This window comes from Macrotis lagotis, chromosome 1 (assembly GCF_037893015.1).
Source record: "Macrotis lagotis isolate mMagLag1 chromosome 1, bilby.v1.9.chrom.fasta, whole genome shotgun sequence".
NCBI lineage: Eukaryota > Metazoa > Chordata > Mammalia > Peramelemorphia > Peramelidae > Macrotis > Macrotis lagotis.
Genome location: NC_133658.1, coordinates 316556424 through 316571720, shown reverse-complemented (window position 1 = coordinate 316571720; position 15297 = coordinate 316556424). Strand labels below are relative to the sequence as shown.

Below are 15297 nucleotides of genomic sequence, written 5' to 3'. Positions count from 1 at the left end.
GTTGGGTGTCTGTGTAGCTTATGCTGAGTAAATATTGACAAAGTAGTCTAAAGAGCAAACACTTTGACATTTGTAAGGTCCACTGGAAGGTCTTGTATATATTTATACAGCAAGAATGAGCACCGCATACCAATTTTCCTGAACTTCTCCTGACATCATTCTGTATGGCTTTTTATGTGACTAGGGAAAGCTGGGTGTTTAGAGGAGAAAGGAGTCTTCCATTCCATCCATAACCAATGTGCTCCCATCTCTATTACATAGTTATTATGAGCTTCCATATTACCTGCTCTTCCAGGAGAAGGGAGGAAAAAAACCTATGAAATCTTGTTTTTAATTTATTGTAATTGATGTACTTTCTTTTTACTTTGTGAAAATTTTATTGATGTTTTTGTACTTTATATTTATTAAAGATTGAGTCTCAAAATGTAATGAGTTAAAAATGCTTGCTTAATTTAAATTGTGAATCTGTCTGTTAAGAAATGCATTAGGGGTAGGAGAAGCATAAGACATATTAATTGACAGACAGGAACTGCTGTCTCTGAGGTTGATACAAGTAATTTATTACTTTAGAAATGAATGCCACCTCCAGAATGTGCTTCATTAATTTCAAATTTAGTTTTAATTTCAAGCTGTTGCCCCTTGAGAAGAATAAGGTGGCAAATTATGTTTGAAGAGCAGAATTTTTTTTTTGCTCTGAAGAAACACCACATTTTAACTATTTAATTTTGAAAAAAAGTGCCTGTCTTGCTTGCTGAGTTTAGCGTAAAGAAAAAAAAATATGCTAGTTAAGGTTAGCAGTTACTAACACTATTTTTTCTTTTTTCTCTCCTTGTCCTTTCTCTCTCCTCCCTCACCTTCTCCCTTTTTCTTTTTTTACTATTTGTTTTTTCTTTCCTTTTTTCTAATTCCTTTTTCTTCTTTTCCTCTTTTCTTATCCTTTCTATCTCTCTTTCTCTTCTCTTCTCTTCTTTTCTCTGTTCTTTTCCTTTTCTTTCTCCTTCCTTGTCCTCCTCTTCTGTCCCTCTCCTCTCGTTCTTAATTTTTTTTCCTTTTTCTCTTGCCCTCCCTTCATCTCTTTCTTACCACAGCCTATGTTTCAGATGAATTGAAAGCAGCTGCCCTGGTTGATGAAGACATGGACCCTGATGAAACAGTAGCAGATGGGGAGCCCTCCGCCAAATATGCCTGTCCCGAGAAAGAATTCAGTAAGACCTGTCCTAGCTATCAGAACTCTCCTGCCGCTGAATTTTCCAGCCATGAGATGGACAGTGAGTCTCACATTAGTGAGACCAGTGATCGAATGGCTGACTTTGAAAGCAGCTCAGTTAAAAACGAGGAGGAGAGTAAGGAGGTTGCCATCCCCCTGGAAGACTCAGCAGTGTCCGACAGTCTGGAGCAGATGAAAGCTGTCTACAACAACTTTCTTTCTAACTCGTACTGGTCCAATCTCAATCTGAACCTGCACCAGCCATCCTCAGAAAAGAATAATGGTAGCAGCAGTAGCAGCAGCAGCAGCAGCAGCAGCTGCGGGAGTGGCAGCTTTGATTGGCATCAGAGTGCCATGGCTAAAACATTGCAGCAAGTGTCTCAAAGTCGAATTCTCCCAGAGCCCAGTCTCTTTAGCACAGTACAACTGTACCGCCAAAGCAGCAAGCTTTATGGGTCCATATTTACTGGGGCCAGCAAATTCCGCTGCAAAGACTGTAGTGCAGCCTATGATACTTTAGTAGAATTGACAGTGCACATGAATGAAACTGGACATTATCGAGATGACAACCATGAGACTGATAACAACAACCCCAAGAGGTGGTCCAAACCCCGCAAACGGTCCTTGCTGGAAATGGAAGGAAAGGAAGATGCTCAGAAAGTTTTAAAGTGCATGTACTGTGGCCATTCTTTTGAGTCTCTTCAGGACTTGAGTGTTCATATGATTAAAACAAAACACTACCAAAAAGTGCCTCTGAAGGAACCCGTCACGCCTGTTGCTGCCAAGATCATTCCTGCCACCAGAAAGAAAGCTCCACTGGAGCTTGAGCTTCCCAGCTCTCCAGATTCCACAGGTGGGACCCCAAAGGCCACTATGTCAGACACAAATGATGCTCTGCAGAAGAATTCCAACCCCTACATAACGCCAAATAACCGCTATGGCCACCAGAATGGGGCCAGCTATGCCTGGCACTTTGAGGCTAGGAAATCCCAGATCCTCAAGTGCATGGAGTGCGGTAGCTCCCATGACACCTTGCAAGAGCTCACGGCCCACATGATGGTGACCGGACACTTCATCAAGGTCACTAACTCGGCCATGAAGAAAGGGAAGCCTATCATTGAGGCTCCAGTCACTCCAACCATCACGGCTCTGCTTGATGAGAAGGTCCAGTCTGTTCCCCTGGCAGCTACCACATTTACCTCTCCCTCCAATACACCCTCAAGTATTTCTCCAAAATTAAATGTGGAGGTCAAAAAAGAAGCTGACAAAGAGAGAGTGGTGGCTGAAGAAAAAACTAAGGACAAAGAAAAATCAGCTGAAGAAGAGGAAAAGTATGACATTTCTTCTAAGTACCATTATTTGACTGAAAATGACTTAGAGGAGAGTCCCAAAGGTGGGTTGGATATCTTAAAATCACTAGAAAACACAGTCACATCAGCTATTAACAAAGCCCAGAATGGGACTCCCAGCTGGGGGGGCTACCCTAGTATCCATGCAGCCTATCAACTCCCAAACATGATGAAATTGTCTCTGGGCTCCTCAGGGAAGAGCACGCCCCTGAAACCCATGTTTAGCAATAGTGAGATTGTGTCACCCACAAAGAACCAGGCCCTGGTATCCCCCCCCAGCAGCCAAACCTCCCCAATGCCAAAGACCAACTTCCATGCCATGGAAGAGCTGGTCAAGAAAGTCACAGAGAAAGTTGCCAAAGTTGAAGAAAAAATGAAGGAACCTGAGGGGAAGCTCTCCCCAGTGAAAAGGGCCACCCCTTCCCCATGTAGTAGTGAGGTGAGTGAACCCATCAAGATGGAGGCCTCCTGTGATGGTGGGTTCAAAAGCCAAGAGGACAGTCCCAGTCCTCCAAGGGATGGATGCAAGGAGAGCAGCCCCCTGGCAGAACCAGTAGAGAATGGCAAGGAGCTGGTGAAGCCTATGACAAGTAGCTTAAGCAGTAGTACAGCCATCATCACTGACCACCCTCCTGAGCAGCCCTTTGTCAACCCTCTGAGTGCTCTCCAGTCAGTCATGAACATCCATTTGGGGAAAGCAGCCAAGCCATCCTTGCCTGCCCTTGACCCCATGAGCATGCTCTTCAAGATGAGCAACAGTTTGGCAGAAAAGGCTGCAGTGGCAACCCCACCCCTGCAGTCCAAGAAAGCAGACCACTTAGACCGCTATTTCTACCACATCAACAATGACCAGCCCATTGACTTGACGAAAGGAAAGACTGACAAAAGCTGTTCTTTAGGTTCAGTGCTCTTGTCACCCACGTCAACATCCCCCGCCACCTCTTCATCCGCAGTGACAACGGCGAAGACGTCGGCCGTCGTGTCGTTCATGTCAAACTCGCCGCTCCGTGAGAATGCCTTGTCAGATATCTCTGATATGTTGAAGAACCTGACAGAGAGCCACACGTCAAAATCTTCCACACCTTCTAGCATCTCTGAGAAGTCTGACATTGACGGGACCACGTTAGAAGAGCCCGAGGAGACAACACCGGCCCAGAAGAGGAAGGGACGGCAGTCCAACTGGAATCCCCAGCACCTGCTGATCCTACAGGCCCAGTTTGCTGCCAGCCTTCGACAGACATCAGAGGGGAAGTACATCATGTCGGACCTGAGCCCCCAAGAGCGAATGCACATCTCCAGGTTCACTGGCCTTTCGATGACCACCATCAGCCACTGGCTGGCCAATGTGAAATATCAGCTTAGAAGGACAGGGGGAACAAAGTTCCTCAAAAACTTGGACACTGGCCATCCCGTGTTCTTTTGTAATGACTGTGCATCACAAATCAGGACTCCTTCCACGTACATCAGTCACCTGGAGTCACATCTGGGCTTCAGATTGAGGGACTTGTCCAAACTTTCTAATGAACAGATTAACAATCAGATAGCACAAACTAAGTCCCCATCAGAAAAACTGGTGACATCATCTCCTGAAGAAGAACTGGGGACTTCCTACCAGTGTAAACTTTGTAATCGGACCTTTGCAAGCAAGCATGCCGTTAAACTTCATCTTAGCAAAACACATGGGAAATCGCCAGAGGATCATCTCCTGTATGTCTCAGAGCTTGAGAAGCAGTAGCATTTGCTTTCAATTAAAACAACTGTAATTTGCTTTGAGGAAAACTGTCAAAGGCACCTTAAAGCTACTATTTCCTTCTTGGCACATGTTCTTACTCTAACGGCAGAGAATCACTCTGGGCTGAACTGTTTTGTATAACTGTACAGTGTTTAATAGAGGCGCATAATCAGCTGTTGTTACTGGTAAAATATGAAGGTTAAAATGCAGTGGTAAGTGTTTGGAACTTTGTGTAAATTGGATTTAGTTGTGGGCATCCCTCCGATGCTTCAAGCTGCATGCATTAACAGACAGTTTAATTAAGCATTTATAAGGAAATCTGGCACACTTTTTCCTTGTGACCCAAGTGTGTTGGCATTTCTCACCCTTTAATCTTTAGCCCTCTGAGTACTTTGAAGCACTTTTGCATTAATTTGGTTTAAAAAAAGAATAATAATTATAATGTATGGAGCTCTGTTTTTGTTTTTGTTTTTGTTTTTAAATCTTTACCAGCTTAGTTATAATTAATGATATGAACCTCCATTTATGCAGGTCTGCAGGGGTATAACAAGCCTTGAAATTAAAAAAATATTATTTTCACATTGAAACATAGATGTATATATTGTATAGATTTCAGACTCTTATGAAAAAAATGTGATCGTGGCTAAATGACCTTTTTTTTCTGCATTTATAGCAACAGTGTTTTATGTATCTGCTCTGCTCTGGGCATAAGCTGTGCCTATGTATAGTGTATATTTCTCTGTTCCCCCTTTTTTTAAGGTCTATGTTCTTTTGTTTTTGTTTTTTTACATTCAAACATTGTAAATTATACAAAAGATACCACAGATAGCATTTATAAAGTATGCAGAAACATTATTCTAAAAGCAAAGTATGATTGTTTTGCCATACAGTACATCTATATTGATAGAGGTTCATGTTTAAATTATGCATATTTATTAGCATCATGTTATCTTTTGTTTTGAGCGGTCTAATAACAGAGGCCAGGGAGGGCATCCATGGCAAGCATCATAACTATTTTGCACATGATTTTTAAAGGTATTTATTAGAAATCAAAGGAAGTTCAAAACAAACTCAGTGCTCAAAGGGTTAAGTCTATTTGAAAAAGAAAGGGAAAAAAAACTTGTACTGTATTTCCTAAACATTGATAAAGCCTTTAAAATGTTTGTACTGTAACACTTTGCTTAAAAGTTATGAGGCATTCTGTGATACAACCTCTTTTACTTATTTATAAGTCTTCTTGGTTGCTATTTCATATTGTAGAATGCCTTTTTATTTCAATTGGTAACTTTCTGTTTTGTTCTGCCTAATTATTCTCCCAAGATTCCATACTCCAGCTTTATCTTTAGGCATATGAAAGGTAACCCGTGGTTACCGGCACACTAAGTGATTCTGTTCGTCTCCATTTTTGGCAGTTAATTTGCAGAAGTAACTGACAGCTGACACCATATGAGAATCTATGTATAAAATATTGGCATGTAAACAGCACAGACCCTGTAACGCACTCTGTGCCCTGTTTGTTGTTGACAATGAAGCACCATTATATGACTCTTCATATAACCTTTTTTTCTACTGCAGCATTAAAATTGTCTTTTTGCTATAATTTTGTGTTGCGTTCACAATTATGTCTGAAATGTGCTACGACTAACGAGCACATTAAAATTAAATTGTATGCGATCTGTTTATGACTGAGTAGGTTTTCTGTGTCTGCCAGGTGCTGGCAGTCAAAAGCTGAACATACATCAATGGAGTTTTAGTGAACTTTTGGCTTTGAAAGAGCAGGTTGGCATTCATACAGAGGCTGCAAGGACAGAATTCTCTCCTCACTATCCCAATCCCCTCCAAAAAAAGAAAGAAAGAAAGAAAAAGTGTAAAAGGGAGAGAGAAAGAGAAAGAAAGAAAGAAAGAAAGAAAGAAAGAAAGAAAGAGAGTGTAAAAGGGAGAGAGAAAGAGAAAGAAAGAAAGAAAGAAAGAGACAAAGAAAGAAAGAGAAAGAGAATGAAAGGAAGAAGGAAGGAAGGAGGGAAGGAGGGAGGAATGTATATTCTGGTGTCCCTTTTCAGATCAGGTGAGATGTGGTTTGAAAGGGGGTTTTGGAGAGAGCAGGCTTTTCAAAACCACATGTAGCAAAGTAAATAATTTCCTTAAAACTGTAAATGGATGCAATCATATGCTGATACTGAAGGATCCCAGATTAAAGGAAGAAGAGCTGTTGATGGTGCTGAAGAGGAAGGAGACCATGTAGGTACAGGGAGTATTCTGCAGGCATTCAGTTCTTCCTTTTGAGTCAGGTATTTTGTGTTGTCAAGAAGGGAGAGCACAGCAGTTTCAAGCAAGAGAAACTTTGGCCCATCACAGACCCTGCCTCCACTGTACTGAATCGACAACTGATAGCAAGGGAACAGGAGCATGAATCCACAAGAAAAAGAAAAACCTAGAGCATATGTGCAAAAATGACAAGTATTTTATTAACTCCAACAAATCATGCCAACAAAACACTGGACACATAATTATAATTTGTAAATACCTTTCTTAGTATAAAGTCCTTTTTCTAGCTTATTTAGAATTATAGACTAGTAAAGCTTTTATTCCATGTAACCTGATATTATATAAATGAGAATTTTATTCCAGCCACATAATTTATTAACTTGAATGTTTAAAAAAACTTTTATTTATTAAATACTAAATGGATCCCTTTCAAATATATTTAATAATATGCCTATTTCCCCCCTCTATACTCCCCCTTTTGTTAAATTGAATGCAAAATTTCTTTTCTGATTTAGCTTAGTAATCCATCTCTTTGGAATTTACAAAAGAACTTCAGTCAATTTCAACACTGATTTTTATGAAACTGAATGAATAGTACTAGTTTTTCTCTTCCTAGTAAAGTTGGACTTTTCCCACTTATCTGGATTATGGAATGATGATCCTGAAAGGAAGCTTCTTTCATTAAGGACCTCAGCCTTTTGCATTTATTTTACTACTTTGAAGATAAGATTGGGTCTCCCAGAACAGGGAAAAAAAGGGGTGGGGAGGCAGGTGAATCAAAAGAAGGAGTTGAGAAAAACAATTTTCAAACAGGGTAGAGCAGAGTCACCCAGAAGGAGTAGTTGCTATTGGTCAGGTCCTCCCTGGATGGTACCTGATCATTTAGGTACCAATGACATTCTTTACCAATGTCTTTGGGATCTGTAGTTCCAGGAGCCCAGATTTCCACTCTTGAATTTTTCACAGGTTAAATATAGCATCGGTTTATTAAAATCCAAAGTCCTGAGTATAACAGATTAAGCTGACAACACTTACATCATAAAGAGGGCCCATTTGGCTTATAAAGAGGTGGGGATTCATGCAAATGACTGCTGTCCCTCCTTTCTCTACCGTTTGGGAAAAAATATGACACTTTCCCCCATTTCCCTCCCTTCCCCCAGAATTGTTTTTCTAATTGTTCAAACTTGTCATTGTGGCAACGATAAGAGTCGACCCAATCTACCAGCCTCATCCAACAAAGCCAAATAGTAACCCCTTAAACAACTAAGGTTGGAAAGGAAGGTGGCCACTGGCTTTATTATTGGTTCCAGAAATTCATTTTATACTCAGAAAAATGTGGCAACTGAGGGTCCACAGTGATTAATGCAGACCCTGCCCACTGGAATGTGAGTTCCTAATGCCCAGCCAGCCTGCCCTTGAGTTTATTTTGCCATTTTGAAATACAGATGTATTTATTCAATACAAGCCCTTGGAAGGTCTGCTCTCATTCAATCTCATTCCTTCTTCATATCCACCAGCACCAATAGCGCTTTCACCCACCAAAAGTGAATGACTATGCATTTTCCCTCACTATTATAATTGAAGACAAAATGCAATTTCAGATCTTCCATGGTTAAGTTTCTAATTTTCTTTTACACTCTTTTCCCTCTCTTGACTGTAAGCAGAAAATACAAAGGGAGAAGAACAAAACATCTAAGGGTCTTTAAATGGCCTGGGGGGAGGGGGCATTCAGGGAGAGGAGAATGAGTGAGATGGGGGACTGGCAGCTTTAAATCACAGGTGTATAAAGGTGACCCTGACCTAACCCCACCCAAGAAGGGGCTTGTTGCAGTCTACTGTATATCTTCCAGCCATCACATTTACGCAGTATCTTAAAATAACATTTGTGATAAATGTGCAATTTAACTAATTTATGGTGCTATGATGTGCTCAGGGCTACATGCAAGATGAAAATCTTAAATGGGGCTTGAACAGCTCACTTCACAACAAGAAATCAATATGCCAGATCTTAGAGAGCAATTCGCTGGAGTCAACATTTAGCAAAAATATCAGTGATGTATCTTTAAGTTTTAGGCAGCAGGAATTCTATAATTAACTGAAGTCTTACATGTAAGTTGGAGAGGTTGACTATGACAAGGACCTAAATCTTCCCAGCATCTTTATTCTATTTTTTTTCTGCTGGAACAAAACAGGGAGATAGACTCTTCTCCTTGTGACCAAGGTACTTTCTTTGCTCTGTCAGGGCTGAACTGTTTTGCACCATTTGAAAATTAACTGCAGTCTTGGGGTTGCAGGTTCTAGTGAAAAAAGAAAGGAGGCTTCCTCAATGCCTCGGTCAGTTTTGGAGGAGTACTGACTTTTATTTAGAAATCTTCTCATCTCTGGAAATCACTGCACCAAACAGCTTTCTGATTCCTTGCTGTTCTGTAAAGTTGGTGAGAAAATACAAACAATGAAAGGAAAGCTTTTAATTCTGGATGGATGGCTTCCACAGAAGTCTCATTTTGAATGAAAAAGAATATTAATGAAATAAAGCCATGTAGTATAGAGAGCAGGATGCTGATTGGAATAGCAAGGCTAAATTGAAGAATTTGATATTGAAAACCATTGTGGTCAGAGATTTTAGGTTACTAGAAAAGAACACACTTCCCCCAAACAAAAAAAAAATTGTTTTCAAAATCATCTGAATGGATCTTTTTTATTGGACTATCTTGGTAGCATTTTATTCTGTTGACAATTTAGAACTAAAATAATACACTTTGCATCATATGAAACAATCAAAACTGAAGACACAAACCCCAAACATGACTCTTTTAATGAATCCTTTAACTTAAAAAAAAATTAGCCATTATCCTTTCAGCTAATGGAAACATTGCCATTTTTACTCTTTTGGTAATAGAAACACTAACCTTTCTTTCCCGGGGGAATTATTAGTAAACACATATAATCTTCTTTGGTAAAGGAAAGCTGTATGTTTCCTGCTCCTGAGACTTAATATCACAGTATACTTCACCATCTTCAAGTGACCTAGGGAAAATATCAGATACAAGCCACCATTTCCCTCCTACCAGCCTTACATATAAAGGAATGTGAGGACAGAGAATGTGTGAGTCTTTGAAAAATATCAGTCCTAAAATAATGACATTGATATTAAAAAAAAAGATTTTCAAGCTCTATTTGGTTACAACATTGTACACAGAATTTCTGTTTACAGAATTGCCTTTAAATGGTTGGGGAATCAGGGCGAAGAGGAGAGGGGAAGGAAGATACTTGCAAAGCCCAGTTTTCTGCATCAGAGAAATCAAATTTAAAGTGAAGAATATTCTTAGCTCTTAGTATAGAGTAGTAATTAAAACACATTTGCTTCAAGAAAGGCTGTTTGCATTTATTCCACAAAGGTAAGTGATTTTGCATGCTGCTTCTCTGTAAGTCCAAAACCTAAACAGGGTCTTGCATGCTGTAGGAGTTTAATCATTGTTTGTTGAATTGAACAAATCAGAGAAAAGCTCCAGTTGAGTACAATGGTCAATGTGATCCCTGTGAGAATGCAATGATTTGAGACCCCACTTTTTTTTCAGAGTATTCCCAGAGGCAAGCAGTCACACCCTCCTGTTGTCTACCATTTCTCTGAAGGTTCCAAAATGAAAAAAAAAGCATCCTTACAGGCTGCATTAAAATGTCTGCTTTACCTGGATGTGCCTTGTACATAGAGTTGGAACTGTTTCATTGACAGAGTTGCATTAACTCTGTCCATTGGGGTTGCATTCAAAGACTTCATCCTTTAACCTCAAAGGTAATGAAGTCCCTCTGCCATGAGTTGTGATAATGATTTTCCCCCCAGATCTGTGATTTTACTGGAGAGCAGAGCTACAATGAGAAGACTCATCTCAGCAATGATGAATGGCATATAATCTTCAACTTACTGAATTAGTGGTTTGCCACACCAACTTATTGAATTAGTGGGTCCAAGGTTTTCCACTGCATCTAAAACCATTTCCAGGTAGTCCTGATCCATATCTGACCATTGGATCCAGATGGCTCTGGAGGAGATTATAAGGATGATGACTTTGCATAACCTTTCCTTGCTTAAATTCTGTTCACTTGAATGTCATGGCATCACCTTTCTGATGATATGTTCCTCTTCAGGAACAAATGACAAACAATAACAACAGGACATTGAGCAATGAAGCATGACATAGTAGATGTATAAAGATCAGACTCAGGGGTCAGGAAGACCTTGCATTTAAACTCTACCTTTAACAAAGTGACTCTGACCCTAAGAAATATAGGAAGATATAAAATTAGGACGTTGGGTTAGATGACTTCTGAGGTTCCATTCAGTTCTAAATCAATGATTATATGCCTTAACTTTCAGTACTCCAGACAACATTTTAAAATTTATAAGTTTACTGAGGGGGTCTCAATCTTCATTGGTAAGGAGTTCTCACTGGAAGTTCCCTGTTTCTATAAAATCACAGGTTTAGCTTAAGGGGGTCAGGGGTGGGCAACCATTTATCCTCTTGAGATAACTACATTGTGGAAATAATTCTTATTCATCCCTAGAGCTTCCAATTTTAAGAGTTTATCAATATTAAATTCCCACAGTGAAAAACCAAAGAAAGTTGTTTTTATTTGCACATGGTCCTGTATCAAGTAAAATTGATACCATACAAATTTCATAAAGAATTCTTGATAAGAATGATGTTAGACATGAGGGGATGCTGGTTGATTAAAGTCCATGATAAAAGAGAAGTAATTAGCAAATAAATAAAGAACAGTTAGTAAACCCATGAATTGTGCTTTTCACTGTACTTTTAATTCTCTATGCCTTTATTTGTATTTATGAATATTTTTAAGGAAGAACTTTTAACCTAATCACCTCAATTAGTTAGGAAATGTTTATCTAGCTAAAATGCAAAACTTGAAAGATAAACATATTTATAATAAAACATCAAGCTATCTCAATTCAAGGACAAAAGTTCTACTCCCAATAATTGTACTTGAAAAAGAAGGAAACTGGGCCATAGGACACAACTTTATTTGCTGGAGAACTAGAATCCTTGATGTATTTGGTAGGCTTAGCCATTGATTCACAATTTTTGGTTACCATTTTGCCTTGAATCCTTATCCTGGATTGTTGAAAATTCACAAAGATCACATTGTCAGTTGGTCTCTTAAACTTTCATAACTTGAGGTTTTCAAGCCAATAATATCTTCTTCCAACTTCTTCCCTAGCCCCCCAATTGGGGCACTGGTTTTACCCATGTACCTTTGCTTCTTGGAAAGGAGAGATGTCATCCTTTTTTTTTTCCTTCTCTGTTCAAGGTAAACAAGTAGAAATTGGAAAATGCTTCTTCCCTTTACCTTGGCATAAATTAATAATGAAAAATACTTCTTTATTAAGCTTCAACATATCATTTCCATTTTTTCCCCCACAGCAGGAACCCAGGGACACATTTATAGCCATCATAATTGTGAGTTAGTGACCTTTCTAGCCAAGTGAAATGAAATTACTTGAAAATGAAATTCTTTTTAATTGGAGCATTTAATGGGGGGAGGCTATTTTTTCCCCTAATGTAGTTCCCCTACCCTCTTTCCAGGGGATTACCTGCCCATTTGCACCTGGAATGGAAGGGGAGGGAGGTGAGAGGAGGAGAATGAGGTAGGTGTGTCAGGAAGGACTCATTTTCTTAGTGGGTTATTTTTTTAAACTGGAGGTACAGTAGCTGTGGTTCCGCCTCAGTGACCAGGAAACCGAGTCGGCAAAAGCTGAAGGACTTGGCTCCTGAAAGGCTCATCAGGACTTGTCATCGCTCTAATGAATATCATTTAAATTGCTTTGTATATTGGTGGAGTTTGGATGTCGATTTAATTTGTGCATGTGTTTGAGTTCTTCTGCTTGGCTAGGCTAACAGAGAAGCTGAGGCCTAATGAAAACTGAGCTGGTGACAGTATGATGAGCTCCAACCCAATCAAATGGGTTTGAAGGGCTGTTGTGACAAGACTCTTAAAAAAAAAAAGTAAATCTTGAAGGGGGGAAACACATACATACGTTCATATACATATAGTTAAATGTATATAGATGCATATTTCAGGAGACTGGAGCTGTTTGGTATTTGTGCAATTATTTCAGACTCACAGGGAAGTTTTTCTCAACTTGGAATAGCTAGAAGAGGTTGCACCATGTAGGACTGTCACTTGAGTCTCAACATGAGTTCAGACAATAATTGGGTTTAGAAGGATGGATTCCATTTCTTCTCCCCACCTCATTATTCAGGGTCTTTGGAAATTATTCTAGGTTAAAGACCAAATGGTACAAAGTGGTGTTATTAGGTGGGAAGTGAAAATAAGAGAGCCTACTCTGAAAAAAGGATACTCAGTTTTCTCCCAAACAGGGATAATCACTACTTGAACTCTCCTCACCTTCAAAGAGACCCCATTAAAAATACATACTTTTCATACTCAATTTCAACCAGAGAACTGATACTGTTTTACATAAGTATGATACATTACATTTTTTCCAAATCATTTTCATATTCCTTCTCTTTTGCACCCTATAACATTTTTTGATGAAATAAGTAAAGTGAGAATTATCCTCATTTTACAACCAAGGAAACTGAGGCCTGGAAGAGTTAAGAGTGGCTTTCCATAATTGGAATTATTCAATTATGCATCACACCCCTGTTCTACATCCTGGACTGCCCTAGGCTCATGACTCTGTTTAGTATCTTTTGAATTCCCTCAAATTTTGACCCACTAGAAAGATCCTGAGGTTGGCTAGAGATTTTATTAGTCCTTTTTAGCCCTGTTAGACATCAGTTGGTGGAATTTCTCTTTTCAACCAATTGCCTAATCCCATAAATGTATGGCTCCAAAGGTGGAATCAACACCCTTTTGTACTGTCATGGTACAATGGATAGAGTGCCAACCTGGAGTTAGGAATGTTACCGATTAAAGATTTAGAGACTGAAGACAGAAGATTTAAGGCCACTGAAAAAGCCAAGGAATTCGCAGATCTCTGGGATGTTAAAACTGTTGAGGATTTCGTTATGGCAAAATGTTGTTATAAAGTATATTGGCCAAAATTAGAAAGAGAGAGAGAGAGAGAGAGAGAGAGAGAGAGAGAGAGAGAGAATGACAGAATGACAGAAAAAGAGGAAAGGGCAGGCAGCCATGGACCTTGAGGCCCATGGTGCTCCATGTGGTTTAAGGAAGGGCATGAGAAAGTCATATACTTCTGGTTGGGAGGCTAGAAGAAGCAAGAGAACTGGAAACAGTGGTGTTTTCAATTAAATATCCCTCAGGGATAGGTTGGACAGAGGGAAATGCTTGGGGAATGATCCTACACCTTGGAGCCAGGTATCCGGCAATGACAAGCCACATACTGGTCCTTCCTTTCTCATGGTGCTTGATCTCCAAGTTCACATCATTTTCTGCCACATTAGCATCCCATGAAAAGGGGAAAATGGGGATAAGATAGGCAGGATACAATCAACAGGGGGTCAGTTAACATCTTAAGAGCATGGAACCTCCATCCACCTAACAAGATTTAACAGCATCTAAGATCACAGATTCTGCTTCCTGTTACATTCATAATTCTTTTTTTTTTAGGTTTTTACAAGGCAAATGGGGTTAAGTGGCTTGCCTAAGGCCACACAGCTAGGTAATTAGTAAGTGTATGAGACCGGATTTGAACTCAGGTACTCTTGACTCCAGGGCCAGTGCTTTGTCCACTGCACCACCTAGCCACCCCTACATTCATAATTCTCTTCAGCATTTCCCTGCATCAGGAAGACTCTCTTTGTGCTTTCATATTCTATCTCAGACTCTTCTTAGCTATGTGATCCTGGTTTAGTCACTTAACCCTTTTTGCCTCATCTGTAAAATGGCCTAGAAAAGTAAATGGCAAAAGATGCTCCAGTATCTTTGTCAAGAAAACCCAAATGAGGTTACAAAGAGTTGGGCATGACCGAAAAAATTGATGCAACAACAACAACAACAAAATCTTTGGTTTTTTTTTAGATTGAACAAAAAGATTATTGGAGATAATTATTAGAGCAGACTCTCTGCTCTTGGATAGGGTTATTAGCACAAGAAGGTATTAGTTTAACTGAGCATTGGATTTCACTGGGTGTGTTTTTATGTCTAACAATTGCATTGCATTATTTATTAGCTAGTGACTTCATTCAAGATACAAGTTCTTACTCATAATAATAAATGTACAAAGAGAAGGGTTAGAGATAAATGTAGACAATTCAGGTTTTTCCTGGTTTCACATAGGAATATTTGTTCTTTTATTTACCATTGCCCTATCAGTTGCATAGAAAAGACTGTCCAAGCAAGGATTACATGGGACTACAGATCTACTAGATGCTGATCTTTGGGCTGAGACTTTCAATTCAATGTGAACTGGCCACATAATAATAAAGATTTGAGTTCAAGTTATGACTCTGATGCTTACTGTGATTGTAGACAAACCATTTAACTTCTCATTGTCCTAAGCTAAAAAATATAAATCTAAATTATAGAGGAAGTACCAATCTGTATTGGTAAGTGGAGTTTCCTCAAGAAGAAACACTATTGAAATTCCAGATCCAGGCTCCATCCCATGTGCCAGACACAGTGCTAGTTATAGTGATATAAAGAAAAAAGAAATCATTCTTGCCCTTAAGGAGTTTATATTCTACTGGGCTCCCTCAAATAAAAATGAGATCAGATAACCTCCACCCAGATTATCTGATGGG

General features: G+C 39.4%; 1 protein-coding gene across 1 annotated transcript in view; it reads left to right on the top strand.

Annotated features, from left to right (window-relative positions):
- The window catches only part of TSHZ3 (teashirt zinc finger homeobox 3), an 88000-nt gene extending 83204 nt beyond the window's left edge, over window positions 1-4796 (top strand). Inside the window, exon 2 of the mRNA XM_074211466.1 lies at window positions 1089-4796. Coding sequence (XP_074067567.1) covers window positions 1089-4291 — 3203 coding nt within the window. The 3' untranslated portion in view covers window positions 4292-4796. The remainder of the gene's footprint in view (window positions 1-1088) is intronic.
- Window positions 4797-15297: the final 10501 nt, after the last annotated feature.